Below are 23751 nucleotides of genomic sequence, written 5' to 3'. Positions count from 1 at the left end.
TGCCTCATCTGTAACAAGTGAAATGCTTCATTTGAAAATTTTTTGCATTGCAACTACCTAACTTGTTGAAATTAAATGCTGGAATACTACCAAAAATAAATTTAAACTTGTTACTTCTTAGATCTTCCTCCCGTAGACCATCTGTAAGCTGTTGGAATATTGTGAGTAGGTATGCTGGGTTCTTCGGGTCATTTTATTCGTCGTCATTAATGAAAATCTGGTTGACAACCGATGTCTGTTGGCTCCCACGAACTCTCATCTTTACTAAATTTGAAGGCAATGAAAACATGCGTCCAGCAAGCTTCAGGAGCTGTTAGTTACGAAACAAGTCCCGGCGAATAAAATATCACAACTTCCAAATAACTTTCCAGCCCAAATCTTATTATTTAGATACAAAAGGGAAGGTTAATTAAGGTGCACCTAAGTAAGACCCCGGTCAGCCATAGAGTTAGCATCCAACCATCGCAAAAGTGTTACACGTGTGGCAATGTTCCAATTTCATGTCAGTTAGAAACAGCATTATTCCTACAAATAAAAGAGCTGCAGCATGCCCATTCACCAAGTGCAGGAACCAAAGTATATTCTATAAGTGAACACTTAAGAGCCAGCTGTGCAAAACACTACCAATGTTTCATAGCCCACGCATCGTCTGTGTAAACACAGAGGTGCACAAAGAGCTTGTAAACCTTTGAACGTCACACATAAAACGTAGTGCGATCCACGCTGCGATTAATGTTGCCACTAAAAATTAATAGAATTAACCTTGATGCCTCTGAGATGCTCCTGGCATTGAGCATCTATAAACAGTCGGAGATACTGTAGGTAGGCACGATAGGCCCTTCTGGTCGCATCTTTTCAATTACTAATGTGGTGCTAAAGGAAGGGGACATTCGATAAACGTCACAATCATGACCTATTTCCTGCTTCATAATCAAACAATCACAACGCTGTTAAACGTGCACGAATATGAAGACCATGCCAGCTAGAGACCGAAATATTTGCACAAATAAAAAATCTTCAGCATGCCATTCCGCAAATACACGCACTGAATAACTCCGCAGCTAGGCAAGAAATTGCGGAAGCTGTGCCACACCTCGAAGGAGTAGCGTGCATATAGTAGCAACTTTCTTGAAACCAACTCGTTCCTCACCAACTCGCAACATGGTTTCCGAAAGTCTCTCTCATGTGAAACCAACTGTTATTATTCTCTCATAATCTTCAAGTTATGATTGATCGCAAATCACAAGCTGACTGCATATTTCTCGACTTAAAAAAAGCGTTTGAAAAAGTTTCTCACAGTCTCCTCCTCTTTAAATTATCTCAACTAACTATTCAACCTAACCTTCTATGATGGATAGAACACTTTCTTTTAAACCATTCCAAGTTTGTATCTGTCAACAATCTTAACTCCTCCTTAAGTTCCTTTGGCTCTGGTGTGCCTCAGGGTTCCGTCTTTCGTCCTTTGTTATTCCTCATATATATTAATGATCTACCTAACTGTGTATCCTCTAACATTCATTTGTTTGCTGATGATTGTGTTGTCTTTCGTGAAATTATCAGCTCCGATGATTCTAGAGCCTTGCAACTTGACATTGAAGCTATCTCTAACTGGTGCAATTTGCGGAAAATGGATCTTAACAACTCTAAATGTAAATTCTTACATGTCTCCAGAATTTCATCAGTTCCTACGCTATACTTTCTAAATAACACAGTTCTCGAATCCGTCCCTTCCTACCGTTACCTAGGCGTTGACACCTCTTCAGGTCTCACTTGGTCACTTCACATTAACACGATAATTAACAATGCTAATCGCATGTTCTGCTATCTCCGTCGTAATTTTTCTTCCGCCCCTAGCTCTCTTAAACTCCTTTTTGTACAAAACACTTGTCCGTACTAAACTAGAATATGCTGCATCCATCTGGGACCCACATTGTGATAACCTAACTCACGCCATTGAAATGGTTCAGAATAACATCGCTCGTTTCATCCTGCACAACTATCATCGTACCACTAGTATTTCAGCAATGAAGCGTATTTTAAACCTCCCTTCTTTGGCATCTCGTTGTAAACTTTTGCGCATTTGTTTTTCTCATAAAATATTTGACACTTGCCCCCAGATTCGTACCATACTCATTCCCCCGCCTTCATACATCTCTTCTCCACTGGATCCTGCACACAAGGTTGGGATTTCTTTATTCAGGACACAAGCATGCTGCGAGTCTTTCATCCCTCGTACCTCCAAAGACTGCAACTACCTTCCCGCTCTGATCACCAGCATTGAAAACATTGATCATTTTCGTACTGCCGACTGACTTGTCTGGTTATTTTTTATTTGTTTGTTATTACGTTTTGTACCCTCCATCATCATCATCAGCCTGACTATACCCACTGCAGGGCGAAGGCCTCTCCCATATTTCTCCAATTAACCCGGTTCTGTGCTAGCTGCATCCACTGGACCCCTGTGAACTTCTTAACCTCATCCGCCCACCTAACTTTCTGCCGCCCCCTGCTACGCTTTCCTTCCCTTGGTATCCAGTTTGTTACCCTAAGCGACCATCGGTTATCCTCTCTTCGCACTATATGTCCTGCTCATGCCCATTTCTTCTTCTAAATTTCCACTAGAATGTCAGTAAATTGAGTTATTTCTCTGACCTACTTTGCATGCTTCCTGTCTCTTAATGTTACCCCTACCATTTTTCGTTCCATAGCCCTCTGAGTTGTCCTCAAATTAAGTAGAACCCTCTTGGTTAGCCTCCACGTTTCAGCCCCATAGGTGAGTACAGGAAAGATGCAACTGTTGTATACTTTCCTCTTAAGCGATACCGGTAAGCTGCTAGTCATAATCTGCAAGTGCTTGCCAAATGCGCTCCATCCCAATCTTATTCTTCTTGTTATTTCCTTTTCAGGGTCCAGGTCTACGGTTACTACCTGTCCTAAGTAGACATATTCGCCTACTACTTCCAGTGCTTCGCTACCTAATGTAAACTGCTGTTCCTTCCCGAGGCTGTTGAACATTACCTTAGTCTACTGCATGTTGATTTTTAAGCCTACCTTTCTACTTTTCCTGTCTAGGTCATCAATCATTATTTGCAGTTCATCAACCAAGTCACTTAGCAAGGCAATGTCATCAGCAAATCGCAGATTACTGAGGTGTTCTCCATCTACCCTAACCCCTAACTGCTCCCATTCCAAGCCTCTGAATACTTCCTCTAAGCAAGCTGCGAATACAGTCAAACCCAAATATATAACAAACTTGGATAGAGCGAATTATGTTTTATATCGAACACTCGAATTTCCGCAAGCATTATGCATATAAAACGTTTTTTTTTTATAACGAACCACACATCGGATATAGCGAATTCAGCGCGCGCAATCGGTTGCCAAACGCCCGCCAACGGGCAGGCCTTTGCGCCGGCTCTGAGTACTCTCCGGGCAGCCCCCATGCTGCCGGGCTGCAATACTTCTAGCGCATGCCATTGTCAGATGGGAGGGGGATTGACGACAGCTCCGTTCCCCAAGGTCTCACACAGCGCATACGTCGTCACGCACCCGCTAGGGTGCTTCTGCGCCGATTCCGCGTTGTCTCCAGGCAGCCTCGGCCCGTGCTGCGCTTCCGTAAAATGCAGGAGGGGCTCTCTACAGCAGCTTCCACGAGGGACCCTCCTGTACGCATGCGCGGCCGTCGACCGGAGTAGCGTGAGTAGCCTTTAAAATCTGCGCCATCGGCCAGCCTCTCTTTGCAGCGCTGCTATTCGGCAGCTGCCTACCATGTGATCAAAAACATGCGAGCAGCTCCGAACCTATTGCGCTTCGAGAAAGAAGAAACACCGGCCAGAACTGGTTTCAAGTTTGGGTGAAGGGAAGGGGAGAATCTTCGAAGGGAAGGCAGCCTCCGAAAAACGAACGCGTCAGTGGCGCACTTTCCCGCATCCTCGGAGCTTTCTTTGTTCGCGTTTGCAAGTCGTGCTGCTGCTATCCTCATGATTCCGGACGTGCCTACGTTGCTGCTGACTTGCAATCCGGCGCTACATCCTGCAAGATGACGACGAAGCAGCGGCGTGCTCTACCGCTTTCCGACAAGCTGGAGATAATTCGCCGCGTTGGCCGTGGTGAAAAAAAGTCTCACTGTTGACTACAACGTAGCCGTGACAGTGAGCCCGTTGGACTCGGAAATTATTGCCGACATGCTGGCATCTGGTGCGAACAAGGAGACCGAGGAGCCGCCGCCGCCGAAAGACGATCGCCCTCGCCCGATGTTGCACGAAGCCTTCGCTGCTACCGATCTGCTGCGCCGATACTGCTCCGGAATACAGGGAAGCGAACTGAAGTTTGTGGAAATGATGTCGTGTGTGGAAAGTGCGATTCCCGCTGATGGAGTTAAACGCAGTATTCAGGCGAAGATCACTGCCTACTGCAAATAAGTGAGCATTGATCTGCAATAAATTTCTTTTGTAGATTCATGGTGAGCGGCACGGTTATTCTTTAGTTAGTGCGTTTTCGCTGCGCTCTTGTAGACATCGTGTATAACGAATTTGGTACTGAAGTTTGTTATAAATGGGTTCGGTTATAGCGAAATACTTTATATAGCGAACACATCGCGTTGAATTACGCAGTTCGTTATAACCGGGCTTGACTGTAGTACTGGGGAGATTGTGTCTCCTTGCCTAACACCTTTCTTTATGGGAATTTTGTTACTTTCTTTATGCAGAACTATGGTTGCTGTGCAGCCACTATATATATCTTCCAGCACTTTCATTCCAGTACTCCCCTCTGTAATGCCTCTGGCCTTGAGGGTAAAATAAATAAATAAATAAACAAATAAAGGCTTTCCAACTCGCGCACAGTTAAACAAACAGGCATGTGCATAAAGAGCTCAGAAACGACCCAAAGCCATGCGTGAGACTTAATCCGCTGCATTCACTTTGTCACAAGCTGCCTCACCTATTATACAGCGGAAGATGCGGGAGCTTATGGCTGGAATATAGAGCGAAATTCACGGGACTCCGTCGCTCCTCTGGACAAGATTCGACAAGCCGATGGGGCAGTGACCGCCTGTCCTTGACGCGGCTGCTGCATAGTCGGCCGAGGGTATAAAATAACCGACAGCAGCACGCCCTCACCAGTGCGTTTGGGAAGATTCAAACTTCCGGCCACTCCGCGGTGCTCCGAAAGCGTATTGTGTTCTTCGGGCCCGCGATCGACGCATCGTCCTCTGCACCTGTACGGCCGCCGCTACCGAGCAACACAGCCTTCGACGCCTCAGCAAACAAGAAAGACGTGAGAATTTCTTTCGCCACGAACTGTTGTTCAATCGAACATTATTTTCGCTTTGTTAACTTTTGACCTGACTTAGTAGTATTTTACGCTGTGTTCTTATGTAACTTTTGCTCATACTTATAATATCTGAAATACTTGCTTTATTATCTTTATAGTCTTCATATTTTTATCACAGTGTTTTGTTCATTGTCGGGTTATTTTTTTTCTCTTATCATTTATTTCTTCGTCTTTATCAATATCTTGTCGTGGCGTTGTATTCTCTTTCATTGTACTCTATAATTATCAGTGTAATTTTGGGTCTGCTATTTATAAACCTTCAATTGTTTGTAAAAGAAAGTGACCTATTTGTACTTATTCCTCAATCACACACCGACACATGTGCTTCACGGGTTGACCGGCCTAACTTTTAAATGTGTTCACAACCCTCATAGAGGAACGACGGTAATCGTAAAGGGGATCCCGCACCTCTTTTGACCGTAAAGGCGGGGGTTTGTGACACACTTAAAAAAAAAGAATTCCTGTGCAAATAATGCAGTCTCTGTTGTGGCAAGAAGCGTGCAACTGTCTTTCGCATAGAATTAAAGAAAAAAAGCAGTTATAACAAACTGATGCTGCTTGATGGGGTACACATAATGGGACAATTAACATTTCATAGCAGCAGCATAAAAGCGATGTAGTAAATAATCGCCGCGATGTCGTCGCCACCTACAAAGTCCTCTACAGTCATTGTTGCAGGCATGTCACCAACAAAACGCGAAAAATCGTTCCAGGCTCATCGAGCTCGCGGAGCTCTGCATCTGCTTCGTTGGGATCGGCCCCATCGTCACTTGATGCACGGGCCTCTGCTGGAACAAAACCTGCAAGCCGAAAGCAGTTGGAAATTGTTTCACCTTTCAAGCTGTCCCATGCCGCTTTAATGCTCCAAGCAAGTCGATCTTCAAATCCTGCTTCATAAGAAGCTTCACGAGAAGAGTGTCAATCAGCCTCCTCTTGTAAACTGCATTGAAGGCCCCCGATTTTATCTTGAGCTTGGTCTTTAACGTCAGTGCTGCTCTTTTTTTTCATGTTCACCGCCATCACTGCACTACGCACACCCGCGCACCACACTCGACACGACGACCGACGCAGCCTCTGCTGAACGCTACGACGGCCACGCCGCTGCTAACGCTAGAACCGAAAAATGCGAAAGGCGCAAAAACCAAAAAGGCAAAAGCAACATTCGATCGCGCCGAAGCGGTGCTGTCAGCGATTGTGAGATGCGAACGATTTCTGATGGCCTCCGAGATCACCTCCGCGTGCACAAACAGGCGCGCGGGGGTGATCTCGGAGGCCATTGATTTCTTTAGCTGTCAACTCTCAATGCCGTCGTGGCATCTGTGGTGCTGTCAGCACCCGCGAGGTAGTCCTGAACGTTTGCTGCGCCGCACAACACACATGTAGTGCAACGAAGCCTGCCTCCTGTTATTAAAGTGAGGTAGTGCTTGACGTCGCGAAGTTTGTAATATCCATTTTATGCCGAACCGCGTTCGTTATGGGAAGTTAAAAATATGTGTGTTTGACAAAAATATTTCAGAAGAATTCAATATATTCAATAATTCGTTGTATGCGCGTTCGTTATAACATGGTTTGACTATATAGCAAACTGAGCACGCATGATTGGTCACCAAACGACCGCCAATGAGCTTCTGAGCCTCTGGGCTGCCGCGCTACCTACCAGTGCTTTCAAGAAACATTGTTGCGACTGTAGGAAAAACGAAAGGGTCTTCCAAAGCAGGACTGGAAGCGGCTTTAAATTCCGCGCCTTCTGCCAGCTGCTCCGCAGCATTTCTATTCGGCAGCTGCCCACCACGTGATCAAGTATGTGCCAACAGCTCCAAACCTATGGCGCCTCGGAAGACGGGAGAAGGAGAAGGCAGGATTTTCCGCATTGCGTCCTCCATGCTTTCTTTGTGTTTGTGGGTAGCTCCAGTGTGCTGCTGTGCTGTTCATACAACTTCGCCGCAGCTATGTTGACGTTTCTGCAAGATGACAATGAAGCAGTGGCAACCTTTGCCGTTTTCCGACAAGCTCGAGATAATTTTCCATGTCGAGCGTGGTGAAAAAAAAGTTGGACATTGCAGCACATTTTAAAATTTCAAGGAGCATCATCCTGAAAAATAAGTTCGCCATAAAAGACAATGCACAGGTTCGCCCAAAAGCAGATGGCTGCCACCTCCGCAAGCCGGCTTACGACAAAGTAGAGAAAGCCCAGTAGTTTTTGGATATCCGCACATGAAGTCTGCCAGTCTCTGGCCCCGTGCTGCAATAGAAGGCAAAAAGATTTCGCCTGCACCCTCGACGTCGATGGGTTTACAGTTGGGAATGGTTGGCTCCAAAGATTTAAGGACCGCTACTCGATTACCGGAAAAGTAGTAGCAGGTGAGAGCGACGCTGTGGATGCAGAAGGCGCTGAGAAGTGGGTTGAAGGCATATGGCTTGGTGTGAAGGAGAGCCATGCAACATTTTTAATACAAACGAGACTGCCTTGTTTCGGTAACTACTGCCAAGTAGGGCATTGGAATTCAAAAATGAGAAGTGCCATGAAGGGGAAATGAATAAGTCTTGATTCAGCATTCTTCTCATGACGAACATGAATGGGTCTGCAAAGTGGTGACCACTAGTTACTGGCAAGTTCAAGTCTCTGAAGAGCCTGCAAGTGTGCACTCATTTCCAGTGGCATACAAGTCCAATTCAAAGGCCTGGATTAGCAAGCCGTTTTTAGGCTTGGCTATGGGATTGGAATGAGGAACTTTCAACGAGCGGACGCAAGATTTGCCTCTTCCTTGACAAATGCTCTGCGCACCAATGCGGCGTCTCGTTCAAAAACATAGAGCTCTGCTTCTTGCCACCGAATGCCACACACTTGTTTTACAGCCCCTTGAATGAGGGCATTCATGCAAGGCTATCGGAAGTGTGCCGTTGAGCGTATGTTGATGAAATTGCGGGTGAATGATCAGCTGAGGATAAATTTGACAGGTGTAATAGAATGGTCAACCTTGCTTGGCAAGATGTGACTAGAGACACAATACGCAACTTTTTCCGTCATGCTAGATTTTGCCAGAAAAGTGCAAAGGTTGCGAGTGCAGTGCAAGGCAACAGCGAGATTGGCATATTTTGGGAACAGCTTGCCGATACTCCGGACGGTCTGCCAGAAAAAGTTGCCTTCAAAGACTTTTTGACAGTCAACGACGACATTGTTGTAACTGCGAGCCAACTGGACTCTAAAATTGTTGCAGATCATTGGCATCTGAAGCTGGCGCCACCGACGAGCAGCCACCGGAAGATGACCATCTTCACCCAACGCTGCAAAAAGCCCTTTCTGCTACTGATGTGCTGCGGCGATACTACATCAAAATACAGGAAACTGGCTTGGAGTTCGTTGAGATTCTCCTCGATGATGACATATGCAATGTTCAGGTGAAAATCACTCCCTACTGTAAATAGGTGCAGATTTATCTGTAACAAATTCCTTTGGCATAGATTATTCTCGGTGACTGGTATAATTTTTCATTTGTTAATGCGGTGTCGATTAAGTGCTTTCTAACAAATTTGATGCAGAAGTTCATTATAAATGGTTTTGGTTAGAGTGCAATACTTTGTATATAGAAGAAATCGCGTTAAATCGCGCTGCTTAATATGACCTGGTTAGATTGTAGCAGTACCATTTTTGAGAGAACATTGAGGCAGCCCAATGTAGAGAATTCAAAGGCATTTCCTTATAGAGTCCCCTGCTCTTCTCACATATCTGCGTGAGCTGCAGGCACAGCAATATTTCATAAGATATCACTACTACTATAAAAAGAGAGACCAAAAAAATACAGAAGCTGCTTATCACTGTGGACACAAAAAAAGAGTCAGGACGAACTGCTGCAGCCAATAAAAAAAAAAGACGTGGTAAAGATAAACAGTATCTAACCTTTGAGTCTTTGTACTGTGTTATCTTGCCCCCAGTAAACTCCAAGACAGATTTCTTGAAGCTTTTCTGACGGGCCTCTGCAAAGCGAAGCTCGCTGAATACAGACAGGGGTTGGCGATTCTGAAATGCAAAAGACCCGGTGTGGCACTCAGAAGAAATGAAGCATCCTGCTACAGTATGACCAAGAGAAGCAAAACTGCATACTACGCACCGACACGAGAGGTGCTATTTCATCATAGACGTAGTTGTTTTTGATGCATAGATAGTTTGACTTGGCAAACGCTGTGTCCCAATTGGCCCAGCGAACGACCACTGAAAGGACGGGTTCGCTGTGGTGCAGTGGTCGTTCTGAAAAAAAAAAAAAAAAAAAAAGTAATTCTTCAGCACATGATCGGGTTGAAATCTGTGGAGTACAAGTCAATGTTCCCTACACATTACATCTCAATACTTGTAGACTGCGGAGTCTAAATGTTCCTCCACATGGGTCATTCAAGCAACCCACAGTAAATGTATTCGAGCAAGATTAAGAAACACCAGAGTATGAAGGCTTCCAATCCAACCGGCCAGATAGAATTGGCCGAGATATCAAAGCTGATCAATAAGCACAAGGTAGCCTATATAAGGAAGTACTTTAACATGGAGAAAATTGAGCATGCTGTAAAGAACAGGGGAAGCCTTAAAGTGGTAAAAAAGAAATTGGGCATAGGCAAAAACCAGATGTATGTGATAAGGGACAAGACGGGCAACGTCATCACGAATATGGACAAGATAGTCAAAGTAGCCGAGGAGTTCTATACAGATCTCTACAGTAGCCAAAGTAGTCAGGACCGTAATGAGATTGGCGGTAGAGAAAAACAGTCAGACGTTCCACCAGTGACGAAGGACGAGGTCAAGAAAGCATTAGAAACTATGAAAAAGGGGAAATCAGCTGGAGGGGATCAGATAACTACAGATTTGTTAAAGGACGGGGGGGATATCGTGCTAGAAAAACTGGCCACCCTGAATATGCAGTGCCTGGTGTCATCGACGGTACCGGAACCATGGAAGAATGCAAATATTATCCTCATTCATAAGAAAGGGGACTCTAAGTACCTTAAAAATTATAGGCCAATCAGCTTACTGTCTGTTACGTATAAGGTATTTACTAAGGTAATCACTAATAGAATCAGGACAACCTTAGACTGTAATCAAGCAAAGGATCAAGCAGGTTTTTGGAAACGGTACTCTACTATCGATCATATCCATACCATTAACCAGGTAATAGAAAAATGCACCGAATATAACCAGCCCTTATACATAGCATTCATTGATTACGAAAAAGCATTTGACTCAGTTGAAACCTCGGTGGTGATGCAGGCATTGCGAAATCAGGGGGTCGATGAGCCGTACGTGAAAGTGCCGGAAGATATATATAGTGGTTGCACAGCAACCATAGTTCTGCATAAAGAAAGTAACAAAATTCCCATAAAGAAAGGTGTTAGACAAGGAGACACGATCTTCCTAATACTATTCACAGCTTGCTTAGAGGAAGTATTCAGAGACTTGGAATGGGAGCAGTTAGGGATAAGGGTAGATGGTGAATACCTCAGTAATTTGTGATTTGATGATGTCTGCCTTGCTAAGTAACTCAAGGGATGAACTGCAAATAATGATTGATGACCTAGACAGGAAAAGTAGAAAGGTAGGCTTCAAAATCAATATGCAGAAGACTAAGGTAATGTTTAACAGCCTTGGGAAGGAACAGCAGTTCACATTAGGTAGCGAAGCACTGGAAGTAGTAGGCGAATTTGTCTACTTAGGACAGGTAGTAACCGCAGATCCGGACCATGAAAACGAAATAACAAGAAGAATAAAATTGGGATGGAGCGTATTTGGTAAGCACTAGCAGATTATGACTAACAGCTTACCGGTATCACTAAAGAGGAAAGTATACAACAGTTGCATCTTACCTTTACTCACCTATGGGGTTGAAATGTGGAGGCTAACCAAAAGGGTTCTACTTAAGTTGAGGACAACTCAGAGGGCTATGGAACGAAAAATGGTAGGGGTAACATTAAGAGATAGGAAGCGTGCAGAGTGGGTAAGAGAAATAACTCAAGTTACTGACATTCTAATGGAAATTACGAAGAAGAAATGGGCATGAGCAGGACATGTAGTGCGAAGAGAGAATAACCGATGGTCGCTTAGGGTAACAAACTGGATTCCAAGGGAAGGAACGCGTAGCAGGCGGTGGCAGAAAGTTAGGTGGGCGGATGAGGTTAAGAAGTTCGCAGGGGTCAAGTGAATGCAGCTAGCACAGAAGCGGGCTAATTGGAGAAATATGGGAGAGGCCTTCGCCCTGCAGTGGGTACAGTCGCACCTGGATATATCGAACTCGAAGGGGATCGCAAAATAATTCAATATATCGATAATTCGATATAAAGAAATCGGCTTGGGATGCAAAAAAACGATACTATATTTGTCCCGTAGTCAACTCACTCGCATAATGAACCCACCCTCCACTTTTGCACTCAAGAATTCGGAGAAAAAAAAAAAAAAAGCGTTAAGGCCAGCTCGCTCACATGCAAGCGATTAAGCGATCTCAGCGATGAGCGGCAGCATCAGAGCAAAAAATTTCCCACTTGTTGGAACTGCGTCCCTCTGCGGTTCGATCCACTGCGGCAGCTCAAAACAAGTTTGTGTCGCAGCGGCAGTAATCGCCAGCGTTTTTGGTTTCATGTTGCACTCCGTTTTGGTCGTCTCATCCACAGCTCATTTCTTGGCAGCGTGCCAAGATGCTGCACAGCGATAATGTTGCGGCGTTTATCTTTTGATAGCTCCTGCGGCGGCGGGGAGCGAACTTGGCGGACTGCCCGTGATGGCTTGATTGCACAAGCCTGGTTCAATTTATCACGCCGCAATTGGGGCGGGCGTAGTCCACTGCCACAAAATCATTGGAAAGTGTGATACAGTAGCTGGAAATGCTGTTTGAGGCGAAAAATGCAAAAAGGCGGTGTCATGATTGCAGCTGACCGCGTGCTTTCGTTGATTCATACATGCAAGAATAAACGACTCCTGCAAAAAAAGAAAAAAAGCCACTTCGTAATGCCATATCTTAGGCTACACCGCGCGTACAGCACAACGATAAAAATAGACGACTCGCAAAAAAAAAAAAAAAAAAAAAGGATAGATCTGCCGCTTAACTTCCGCTGGCGCCATAGCCACCTCAGCCGCCGAGCAGAGGGTTCGCAACACACTCTGGGGAAAGCGTCCAACGTTCTGTCTGAAAACGGGCTGAGCTGGATTGGTGCATGCGTAGCGTGTGCTACTGTGAACAAAGGCCGGGAAAGAGGAAAGAGAGAGATAGCTCGGCAAAAGAATGGGCACACCCTTGTGCTTCGCTCTATCGCACTTTTCCCCTCTCGTTCCCACCGGTTCTCTCTCATTCATTCACGCACATGGCGTGCAAACGTCACGTGCTGGCGCGCGGGAAACGATAACCACAGATGCGCGTGCCTTTGGGGAATGGGCGCGGCGCGCTGCCCTAGCCGAACTGTCCCCTCTCATTCCTTCCGCGCGTGGTTTGAAAACGTCACGCAGCAAACGGCCGAGGGTGATGCGTTCGTCTTTGGGGAAGGCACACTTTTCAGCGCGTGGTGCGGAGTTCGATATATCGAACGACCGGTGAAATTGAGTTCGATATATGACGTGGCTTTCCTATACTTCTACATGGGATTTTCAAGGGGATATTCCGTGAGTTCAACATATCCAGGTTCGACTGTATAGTCAGGCTGATGATGATGATGATGAAGAGCAAAAAGTACCCCGCGATTAGTTACGATATGAGCTACAGAATGCAGAACTCACTGGAAGAATAAAGTGCTCAAGTTCGGCATGCCGCTATAGATTAAAGGTAACGTAGAAACTAAAGCTTTCAATTTCTGCAGTGCAGTGTGTCTTGGCAATTTTATAAGAGCCTGTACACAAGGAATTACACAAATGATTGAAGCAGTTGGAAAAGATAAGTTCTAGCAATTCCAGGTCAGAGGAGTACAAATGCCAAATATCCTGCTTGCACATTTTCTTCTTTCACATACTATGGACATTAGCATACCCAGATCACCTCAAAGCATTCTTGCATGGCCATTAGATATTTTATAATTCACTTTCTCCTTGAAGTTCTTTCTGCTTTAACAACCAACCAATGGATGCGATATGCAAGAAGTGTTTTGGCCACGTTAGATATAAAAAAAGAAATATAACAGCAATATAATTGTTGGCGCACAGCTTTCAATGGTTAAGCTAGTTCCAAGAGCTGGAATGATAGCAAACGACATATCAGTGCGATAATATATTGGAGTTTCTTTCATATTTCACATAGCCTAAACATTTCTCAAATGTCAGAGACATTGTTTGGTAGTTTAAGTCCAAAACACAGAATCATTACGATGTATCACAGCAATAAATAATTCAGTGGCCACAAGTGAATATATAATTCATATACTGTGATACTATAAGCGCCTTTGTACACAAGAAAACATGCAACTAAAATTTGGTGTTTGTGCCTTTTAAAGGGACACTGCGGCGAATACAGTCGAACCCGGATATATCGAACTCGAAGAGGATTGCGAAATAGTTCGATATATAGATAATTCGATATAGAAAAATCGGCTTGAGACGCCACTTGCGATCGTGAAAAATGATATGGTATTTGTCGCATAGTCAGCCCACTCATATAATGAACCCATTCCCCCTTTTTGCCCTCGAGAATTTGAAAAAAAAAAAGAAAGAAAAAATGCGTTTGGTGCCGCATTCCTTTGTTTCGACCGTCGCATCCACAGCTCTTTATCGGCAGAGCGCCAAGATGCTGCGCAGCGATAACGGCACGACGTGTTTATCTTTTAACTACATTTTTCATAGATCCTGCAGTGGCAGGGAGCAAACTTGGCAGAGTGCCCACGTGATGGCTTGATTGCACAAGCCTGGTTCGATTTATCATGCCGCGTTTGAGGTGAGGCGGATCGGACGTAGTCCAGTGCTACAAAATCACTGGAAAGTGTGATAGCTGTAAATACCGTTTGCAGCGAATAATGCTAAAAGCCGGTGGCATGACCGCAGCCGACCGCGTGCTTTCGTTGATTCATAGATGCAAGAATGAACGACTCTAGCAAAAAAAAAAAAAACTGCCGCTTCTTAACGTCTGCAGCCACCATAGCTTACGCTGCGCCGTACGTTCAGCCCGACAAGACCAACTCTCGCAAAAGAAAAAAAAATTGCCGCTTCTTAACCTCCCCAGCTACCATAACATACATTCAGCCAGACAGCAAGAATAAAACTCTCAGAAAAAAAAAAAAAAAATCTACTGCTTTTTAGCATCCGCGACCGCCGCCGCTTACGCGCGTTCAGCACGACGACACGAGACGCTCATCGCACACCAGCCACCGCGAGCAGAGCATTCACAACACACACTGGAGAAGCGTGTGCCACGGGCTGAGCGTGCTTGGGAACGAGATTGGGAAAGAGAGAGGAAGGGGAGAGATAAAGCTCAGCAGAAGAGTGGGCACACCCTTGCGCTTCGCTCTGTTGCGTTTTTCCCCTCTCCCGAACACCAAGGCTGCATTGGTTCCCTCTCGTTTCTTCACGCACGTGGCTTGCAAACGTCACGTGCTAGCGTGGCAGCGATCAGCGCAGATGCGCGTGCCTTTGGGGGAAGGGCGTGGTGCTGCCCTAGATCAGCCGTCGCCGAACTGTGCCCTCTCATTCTTTCTGCACGTGGCTTGAAAACGTCTCGCGGCAAATGGCAGAGGGTGATGCGATCGTCTTTGGGGGAGGCGCACCGTTCAATATGTGGTGGGGAGTTCGATATATCGAACGACCGGTGAAATTGAATTCAATATACGACGCAGCTTTCCTATACTTTTACATGGGATTTTCAAGGGGATATTCCGAGAGTTCAATATAACCAAATTTCGAAATATCCGGGTTTGACTGTAACTCAATATTTTTGAAGTAGGTTATTTGTAGATCATGTCCGTGAAATTATTTCTCGATTATGCATAAAACACCTGCGCAATTGCAGACTGAAAACCCACAATTCAAATCTCCCATGCTTCCTGCGACTGTTAACAGAGGAGGAAAGCAGAGAGGGAAACCTTGCTTCTCCGTCTGTTGTGACGTCACTTTGAGGTTTCAAAGGCATTCAGAGCCACCTGGGAGAGCTTTCAGCGTGCGTTGCTCTCCACCTTTCGCATGTGGTGGACATACAAAACATGTCAACATAGATTTGTCTGCCTGATACAAAACTGCTCTGCATGTGTTCGGATGCACGAGCAGCTGTAGCCACGACAAGATCGTCTTCGATCGTTTCTTGCAATGTCTAATGCTCGCGGCGCAATGGGACGCTGGTTAGAAGAAATAAATTCAAGCTGACTAAAGGAAACATTCTACTCAAAGCATTTTCATGACTGTGACTATGTGCAGTTTCTTCCTAATGCAATTTCTATAGGGCTTTGTCAAAAAGGCATGGTTCAACCATGACGCGGTTCCTTCCATTTCCTTGCACAATAGGGTCGTGCCAGTCACCATTCCCTAGAACCATGTTTATTGAAGGAAGTAAAGGGAGGAAGGCTTGTGCTTCTGACTGTAATTTCATTACTTTCTGAATATTCAGGTCTCATTCATATGTGAAGCGCCGCGTTTAGCGTTGATTGCGATCTGTTCACGGAATGCAATCTCGTGATGGGACGGGCAGACAGCATCGGCACGTGGTTGTAATTGCGTCTCGTTTTTTTTTTGGTGCAAAGGGATGAGCAGCGGCTTCTTTGCTAAACATCGGCCAACCTACCAGCCACAAGCACTTTTTACTAAACATCAGACAACTCCTCAGCCACACACACTGATGATCCTTAGCGAACGAGCAGATGATTAAGGAGAGCCCACTACTGCGTCGCAGCTAGGAAGGCTTTGCGAGATCCTTTCCAGCACTGCGCATGCCTGATATGTTTGATGAACCCCTACGGGACATTATTATAATTAAGGCGAGTATCGCTCAGCTGAGTAAGAGCGCATACAGGTATGCAGAGCGCTAAACGTGGTTTCCTTCGATGCGTCCAAGCAAGCAGTTATCAAAGTTGATCTTATATGGCCTGATTTTTTTGCACCTATTGCTGCCTCTTCATTTCACATAGTTCTGCCTTGTTTGGGGATGCAAATGAAATTAGAAATGAAACCGATGAGTGTCTTATAAGAAAAGGTTTCAGAACATGGTCTCCAGCATAATAGCTCTGTCAATGCCTTGCGTGCATTGCAGAGCTCAACAACAGCACTCCACTTACAGTTCATTTGTTTGGTGGCAGCTGCGTACTGCTTCTCTCTTTCCATAAAATTCTTCGTTTCCCCAAGACACGAAGCATGGCACTCAAAGCAGGATTTGGTACACCACGCCCAGGGCCTTTTTTTCACAACAATGACTTTTCTAGCGGGGGGAGGGGGGGCGAGGAGACGAAAGTAGTCGGCCAGTGTATTGTTTTTCTAAGGAATACAGTCGAACCCTGTTATATCGAACCCGGATATATCGAATTTTGGTTATATCGAACTCGCGGAATATCCCCTTGAAAATCCCATGCAAAAGTATAGGAAAGCCGCGTCATATACCGAACTTAATTTCACGGGTCGTTCGATATATCGAACTCCGCATCACGCACTGGAAAGTGTGCCTTCCCCAAAGACGATCGCATCACCTTTGGCCGTTTGCCGCGTGCCGTTTTCAAGCCACATGCGGAAGGAATGAGAGGGGACAGTTCGGCGACGGCTGGTCTGGGCAACGCCGCGCCCATTCCCCAAAGGTGCGCGCATCTGCAATTATCGTTCATGATGGAAAATAGCGCGAAAGTACATGAAGGACGGAAGGAAGTAAGACACGGACAAGCGCTAACTCGCTACTACTTCCTTCCGTCCTTCGTGTACTTTCGCGCTATTTTCCATCATGAATGTTAACCAACTCGCCCAACTTTCGGCATTACTTAATGCAATTATCGTTTTCCGCGCGCCAACACATGACGTTTGCAAGTCATGTGCGTGGGTGTGCCCACCCTTTTGCCAAGCTATCTCTCTCCTTCAGCACGCGCTACGCATGCACCAAGCCAGCTCAGCCTGTTTTCAGACAGGCTTCGACTCTCGCTTTCTCCAGCGTGTGTTGCGAACCCTCTGGCGTGGCGGCTGAGGTGGCTATGGTGCCTGTGGACATTAAAAAGCGGCAGCTCTCTCTGTTTTTCTTTTTGCGAGTCATCCTTCTTATCGTTGTGCTGTTCGGACGTTAAGAAGTGGCACGGTATTTTTTTTTTTTTTTTACGGGAGTCGTTTATCCTTGCATATATGAATCAACGAAAGCACGCGGTCAGCTGCTGCGATCATGACGCCCGCCCCAAGCGTGGCGTGATAAATCGTACCAGGCTTGTACGTGCAATCAAGCCATCACGGGCACTCTGCCAAGTTCGCTCCCCGCCACCGCAGGAGCTCTAAAAGGATAAACGCGCCCGCCCCGACGTTATCGCTGCGCAGCATCTTGGCACACAGCCAAGAAATGAGCTGTGGATGAGACGACCGAAACGGAATGACGCGCGCCATCGACATGCAAGCGAAAACGCTAGCGATTTCTGCCGCGGCAACACAGAAACCTTGTTTAGAGCTGCCGCGGTGGCTCGAGCAGCGAGAGGGACACAGTTCCAACAAGTTTGAAAATTATCGCTATGTCGCTGCCGCTCGTCGCTGATATCGCTCAATCGCTTGCATGTGAGCCAGCTGGCCTTAACGCTTTTGATCTTTTTCAAATTCTCCGTGCAAAAGTGCAGGCTGGGTTCATTATGCGAGTGGGTTGATTACACGACAAATACGGTATCGTTTTTTGGCATCGTAAGTGCCATCACAAGCTGATTTTTGTATATCGAATTATCGATATATCGAACTATTTCGCGATCCCCTTCGAGTTCGATATATCCGGGTTCGACTGTATGCGCACCGAGGTTTCGCTGAGGGCCATGCAGATTCTGCTAATAATGACACACACTACTTTTCAAAATGCCTTACTCTATACCACAGCAAGATTTCATGCAAAGCCTGCGCTCTCCACAACGGAAGTGCTGCATGGGCACATCTGTTACAGATAGATGCAGTGAAAAACCCTATGGTCATTCGAGTGGAAATGGCATGCCATAATGATTTTCACAAAGCCGCAGAAAGCTGCGATCGGTACGCAGCGCAACAACGGAGCCGTATTGGCAGCTTCCCCGTCGTCACGCGACGTCTTGGCCAATCACAAGCGGCGGCATGAACCGCGGTGAGCCCAGTCTTGCGAGCTGCGTATTTCTGCTGGAAAAAGGCTTTTTCTGCCTGAATTCAATCTGATATTCGAGTTCACAGCAAGAAAAACTGTGGGTTCCTGCTGAAAGCCCAATTTCTGCAAAAAGTGCTGCAGTGTCCCTTTAACCCCATGCTGCCCACAGAAACTCTGCATCAGGACCAAAAAAATAGTCACAAAAAACATTAAGCTAGAAAAGCAGCAACTAGGGCGACAATATATTTTACGTGAATCACGCACAGATGTGTACTAGAGTGAGGCCACTGATACTAAGGGCGACGTGAATCACGCACAGATGTGACTAGAGTGAGGCCACTGATACTAAGAGCTTCCTTTAGCTTGGTCACTGACCGAGGTCTTGTTCACAGACAACTTCAAAGACGGCCATTTTGTTGCTAGGTTCCTTGATGTTCAGCTGCTGCATGGTGTGCTTGCAGAGGGCACCGGCAGTCATGGCAGGAGAGAGCTGAAAAAGGGAGCCACACTCAACCCCTGTAGAGGACACAAGCATATTATACAGTCGAACCCGGATATGTCGAATTTTGGTTATATCGAACTCACGGAATATCCCCTTGAAGATCGCATGTAAAAGTATAGGAAAGCCGCGTCATATATCGAACTCAATTTCACCGGTCGTTCGATATATCAAACTCCGCACCACGCACTGGAAAGTGTGCCTTTCCCAAAGACGATCACATCACCCGCGGCCGTTTGCCGCGTGACGTTTTCAAGCCACGCGCGGAAGTAATGAGAGGGGACAGTTCGGCTAGGGCAGCGCCGCGCCCATTCCTTAAAGGAGTGCGCATTTGGGGGTTTCCCGAACGCCAGCACATGACGTTTGCAAGCCATGTGCCTGAATGAACCAGACAGAACAGGTGGGAACGAGAGGGGAAAAAAGCGACAAAGCGAAGCGCAAGGGTGTGCCCAATCTTTTGCCGAGCTATCTCTCTCCTTCCTCTTTCCCGGCCTTCGTTCGCAGTAGCACACGCTACACATGTGCCAAGCCAGCTCAGCCCGTTTTCAGACAGAACGTCGGATGCTTTTTCCAGTGTACGTGTGTTGCGAACCCTCTGCGCACGGCGGCTGATGTGGCTATGGCGTCTGCAGAAGTTAAGAAGCGGCAGATTTTTTTTTTGCGAGAGTTGTCTATTTTTATTGTTGTGCTTTACGCGCGGCGTAGCGTAAGATAAAGCATTACGAAGCGGCATCTTTTTTTTTTTGCGGGAGTCATTTATCCTTGCATATACGAATCAACGAAAGCACGCAGTCAGCTGCGATCATGACAACGGCTTGGCTTTTAGCATTTATTGCTTCAAACAGCATTTGCAGCTACTGTATCACGCTTTCCAATGATTTTGTGGCAGTGAACTACGCCCCCTCAAGCGCGGCGTGATAAATCGAACCAGGCTTGTGCAATCAAGCCATCACGGGCACTCTGCTAAGTTCATAAACACACTGCGCGTTATCACTGCGCAGCATCTTGGCATGCTGCCAAGAAATGAGCTGTGGATGAGACGACCCAAACGGAGTGTGACATGCAAGTGAAAACGCTGACGATTTCTGTGGCAACGACACGACACAGAAACCTTGTTTTGAGCTGCCGCGGTGGCTCGAAGGGCAGAGGGACACAGTTCCAACAAGTTGGAAATTTTTCGCTCTGTCGCTGCCGCTCGTCGCTGAGGTCTCTTAATCGCTTGCATGTGAGCAAGCTGGCCTTAACGCTTTTTTTTTTTTCTCCAAATTCTCGAGTGCAAAAGTGGAGTGTGGGTTCATTATGCGAGTGAGTTGATTACGCGACAAGTGCGGTATCGTTTTTTTTCGCATCGTAAGTGCTGCCCTAAACCGATTTCTGTATATCTAATTATCGATATATCGAACTATTTCGCAATCCCATTCGAGTTTGATATATCCGGGTTCGACTGTATGCAGCCCTTATTCCATGCAAAGGAACTGAAGACAAAAGTAAGCAGCTTAGAGAAATGATAACTTGCGATTACAAAATTAATTGCAAGGCTTTCACGGTGCAAAAAGAATGAGTGTCAACGAAATGCAAAAACCAAAACTTTCTTCCTCAACTGCTTATCTTCAAAGTACAGGACTGGGCACCTTTCAAATCTCAGAAAGGCATTTGTTAAGAGGCCTCTTGGAGTTGCCCCTACAAGTCACAGGCATTACCAAGAGAGCATGGCCTGAATTGATGCCACTGCAGAGCTATAGTGCAGACACAATCTTTCATCCCCTGCTCCAGGAACAGTGGCTGGCTGATGAATAACAGTTATGATCACTGATTGTAAGAAACTGGCGATATGATAACTGGCAGCACGAAGGTAAATATGGGGTAATTTTGCACTAGCCAGCAACTTATTTGATGACACACGCAGCACTTCTTGGATGTTTAAAATAGATGACCCCAACATTTCACACGCCATTTTCTTATGGACAAGTAAGCTCTGCATGCAATGATGTTATGCATTTCAAAATCAAGAGGCTAGCTGCCAATTATAAACAGGCACAGAGAGAACTACTAGCTTACCTTTACATTTATGCAGTGACCCCAGTCTTTGCTGTAGACGTACACACCGACTAGGATGTCACCAGCTGGTCTCTAAGAAGGGAAAAGAGGAGATGGAACAAGGTAAGTATCACTTGTGGATGAGAACAGCTATCATGCAAAACTCCTACACACTCTCCAAGCGACTATGACATAGCCTGTACCTGGGCAATTTTGGCCTCTCTAAGAAGATCCATCGCTGCCTGGATTCGCTTCTCCTTCTCCATCTCGGCAGGGTCAACCTGGAAAAAAAAAATAAACTAAACCATTAATAACATTCGCAATGACTGAAATGCCTTGTGATGATAAAGTCCACTGATGAAAAACGATATCAGTAAGCATCCTATAAGAGCAAGTTATTAAACCTATAAGATTGCCATGCGGGAATGTATAAAAAAGCAGTTCTAAATTGAGCTTCATGAAACCCTTGAGGTCCCTGGTGTGCATTCCGGGTTCCTTCAGTACTTAATCTCAAACACACCTAAGAGTAAGATTCAGAAGTCGCAAATATTAGTATGTTAAAGGCTTTCAATAAAACATCCAGGAGATGATTCTAGAGCCAAAGGCTGCAATTGAGAATACAGTCAAATCCCGATATAACGAATCTCGCAGGACCGTAAAAAATCATTCGTTATTTTGAAATATCGTTGTAATGAAAAACCTGAGATTATAAGCCAGTGGTCAAACCTAGGCATCAATTATTTTCAATTATTTTCTCCATCATCATCATCATCAGCCCGACTATACCCACTGCAGGGCGAAGGCCTCTCCCATATTTCTCCACTTAACCCGGTTTTGTGCTAGCTGCATCCACTTGTCCCCTGCGAACTTCTTAACCCCATCCGCTCACCTAACTTTCTGCCGCCCCCTGCTACGCTTTCCATCCCATGGAATCCAGTTTGTTACCCTAAGCGACCATCGGTTATTTTCTCTTCGCAGTACATGTCCTGCCCATGCCCATTTGTTCTTCTTAATTCCCACTAGAATGTCAGTAACTTAAGTTATTTCTCTGACCCGCTCTGCACGCTTCCTATCTCTTAATGTTACACCTACCATTTTTCGTTCCACAGCCCTCTGAGTTGTCCTCAATTTAAGTAGAACCCTTTTGGTTAGCCGCCACGTTTCAGCACCATAGGTGAGTACAGGTAAGATGCAACTGTTGTATACTTTCCTCTTGAGCGATACCGGTAAGCTGCTAGTCATAATCTGTGAGTGCTTGCCAAATGCGCTCCATCCCAATCTTATTCTTCTTGTTATTTCCTTTTCATGGTCCGGATCTGCGGTTACTACCTGTCCTAAGTAGACAAATTCGCCTACTATTTCTAGTACTTCGCTACCTAATGTAAACTGCCGTTCCTTCCCGAGGCTGTTGAACATTACCTTAGTCTTCTGCATACTGATTTTCAAGCCTACATTTCTACTTTTCCTGTCTATGTCGTCAAACATTATTTGCAGTTCATCTCCCGAGTTGCATAGCAAGGCAATGTCATCAGCAAATCGCAGATTACTGAGGTATTCTGCATCTACCCTTATCCCTAACTGCTCCCATTCCAAGTCTCTGAATACTTCCTCTAAGCAAGCTGTGAATAGTACTGGGGAGATTGTGTCTCCTTGCCTAACACCTTTATTTATGGGAATTTTGTTACTTTCTTTATGCAGAATTATGGTTGCTGTGCAGCCACTATATATATCTTCCAGCACTTTCACGTACGGCGCGTCTACTTGATTTCGTAATGCCTGCCTCACCGCGGAGGTTTCAACTAAGTCAAATGCTTTTTCATAATCAATGAATCTTATGTATAAGGGCTGGTTATATTCCGAGCATTTTTCTATCACCTGATTGATGGTATGGATATGATCGATAGTAGAGTACCTTTTCCGAAAACCTGCTTGATCCTTTGCTTGATTGCAGTCTAAGGCTGTCCTGATTCTATTAGCGATTACCTTAGTAAATACCTTATATGTAACAGACAGTAAGCTGATTGGTTTGTAATTTTTAAGGTCCTTAAGAGTCCCCTTTCTTAAGAATGAAGATAATGTTTGCATTCTTCCATGGTTCCGGTACCGTTGATGACACAAGGCACTGCGTATACAGGTTGGCCAGTTTTTCTAGCACGATATCCCCCCCGTCCTTCAGCAAATCTGTAGTTATCTGATCCTCTTCAGCTGATTTCCCCCTTTTCATAGTTTCTAATGCTTTCTTGACCTCGTCCTTCGTCACTGGTGGAACGTCTGACTGTTTTTCCCTACTGCCAATCTCATTACGGTCCTGACTACTTTGGCTACTGTAGAGATCTGTATAGAGCTCCTTGGCTACTGACTATCTTGTTCATATTCATGATGACGTTGCCCGCCTTGTCCCTTATTGCATACATCTGGTTTTTGCCTATGCCCAATTTCTTGTTTACCGCTTTAAGGCTTCCCTCGTTCTTTACAGCATGCTCAATTTTCTCCATGTTATACTTCCTTATATCGGCCACCTTGCGCTTATTGATTAGCTTTGATATCTCGGGCAATTCTATCTGGTCTGTTGGATTGAAAGCTTTCATATTCTGGCGTTTCTAATTAAAACCTTTCGTCCCCTTACAGCTTACCGGTATCCTCTCCAACTATCCTACCGCCTACTTCTACAGC

General features: G+C 45.5%; 1 protein-coding gene across 3 annotated transcripts in view; it reads right to left on the bottom strand.

Moving 5' to 3' along the window:
• The window catches only part of RhoGAP15B (RhoGAP_ARAP and RA_ARAPs domain-containing protein RhoGAP15B), a 119733-nt gene that overhangs the window by 13254 nt on the left and 82728 nt on the right, over positions 1–23751 (bottom strand). For 2 of the 3 annotated variants that reach the window (XM_084602935.1, XM_084602936.1), the window contains 5 exons: positions 21282–21359; positions 21100–21171; positions 18918–19032; positions 9444–9580; positions 9233–9352 (listed from right to left, as the gene is read on the bottom strand). In XM_084602935.1, coding sequence (XP_084459061.1) covers positions 9233–9352; positions 9444–9580; positions 18918–19032; positions 21100–21171; positions 21282–21359 — 522 coding nt within the window. Of the gene's footprint in view, positions 1–7173; positions 7296–9232; positions 9353–9443; positions 9581–18917; positions 19033–21099; positions 21172–21281; positions 21360–23751 lie in introns of those variants that run through there. The other variant, XM_084602937.1, reaches the window with a different exon arrangement.

This window comes from Amblyomma maculatum, chromosome 4 (genome assembly GCF_055883805.1).
Source record: "Amblyomma maculatum isolate TAMU_Amacu chromosome 4, ASM5588380v1, whole genome shotgun sequence".
NCBI classification, from domain to species: domain Eukaryota; kingdom Metazoa; phylum Arthropoda; class Arachnida; order Ixodida; family Ixodidae; genus Amblyomma; species Amblyomma maculatum.
This window is presented reverse-complemented; position numbering and strand designations above follow the sequence as displayed.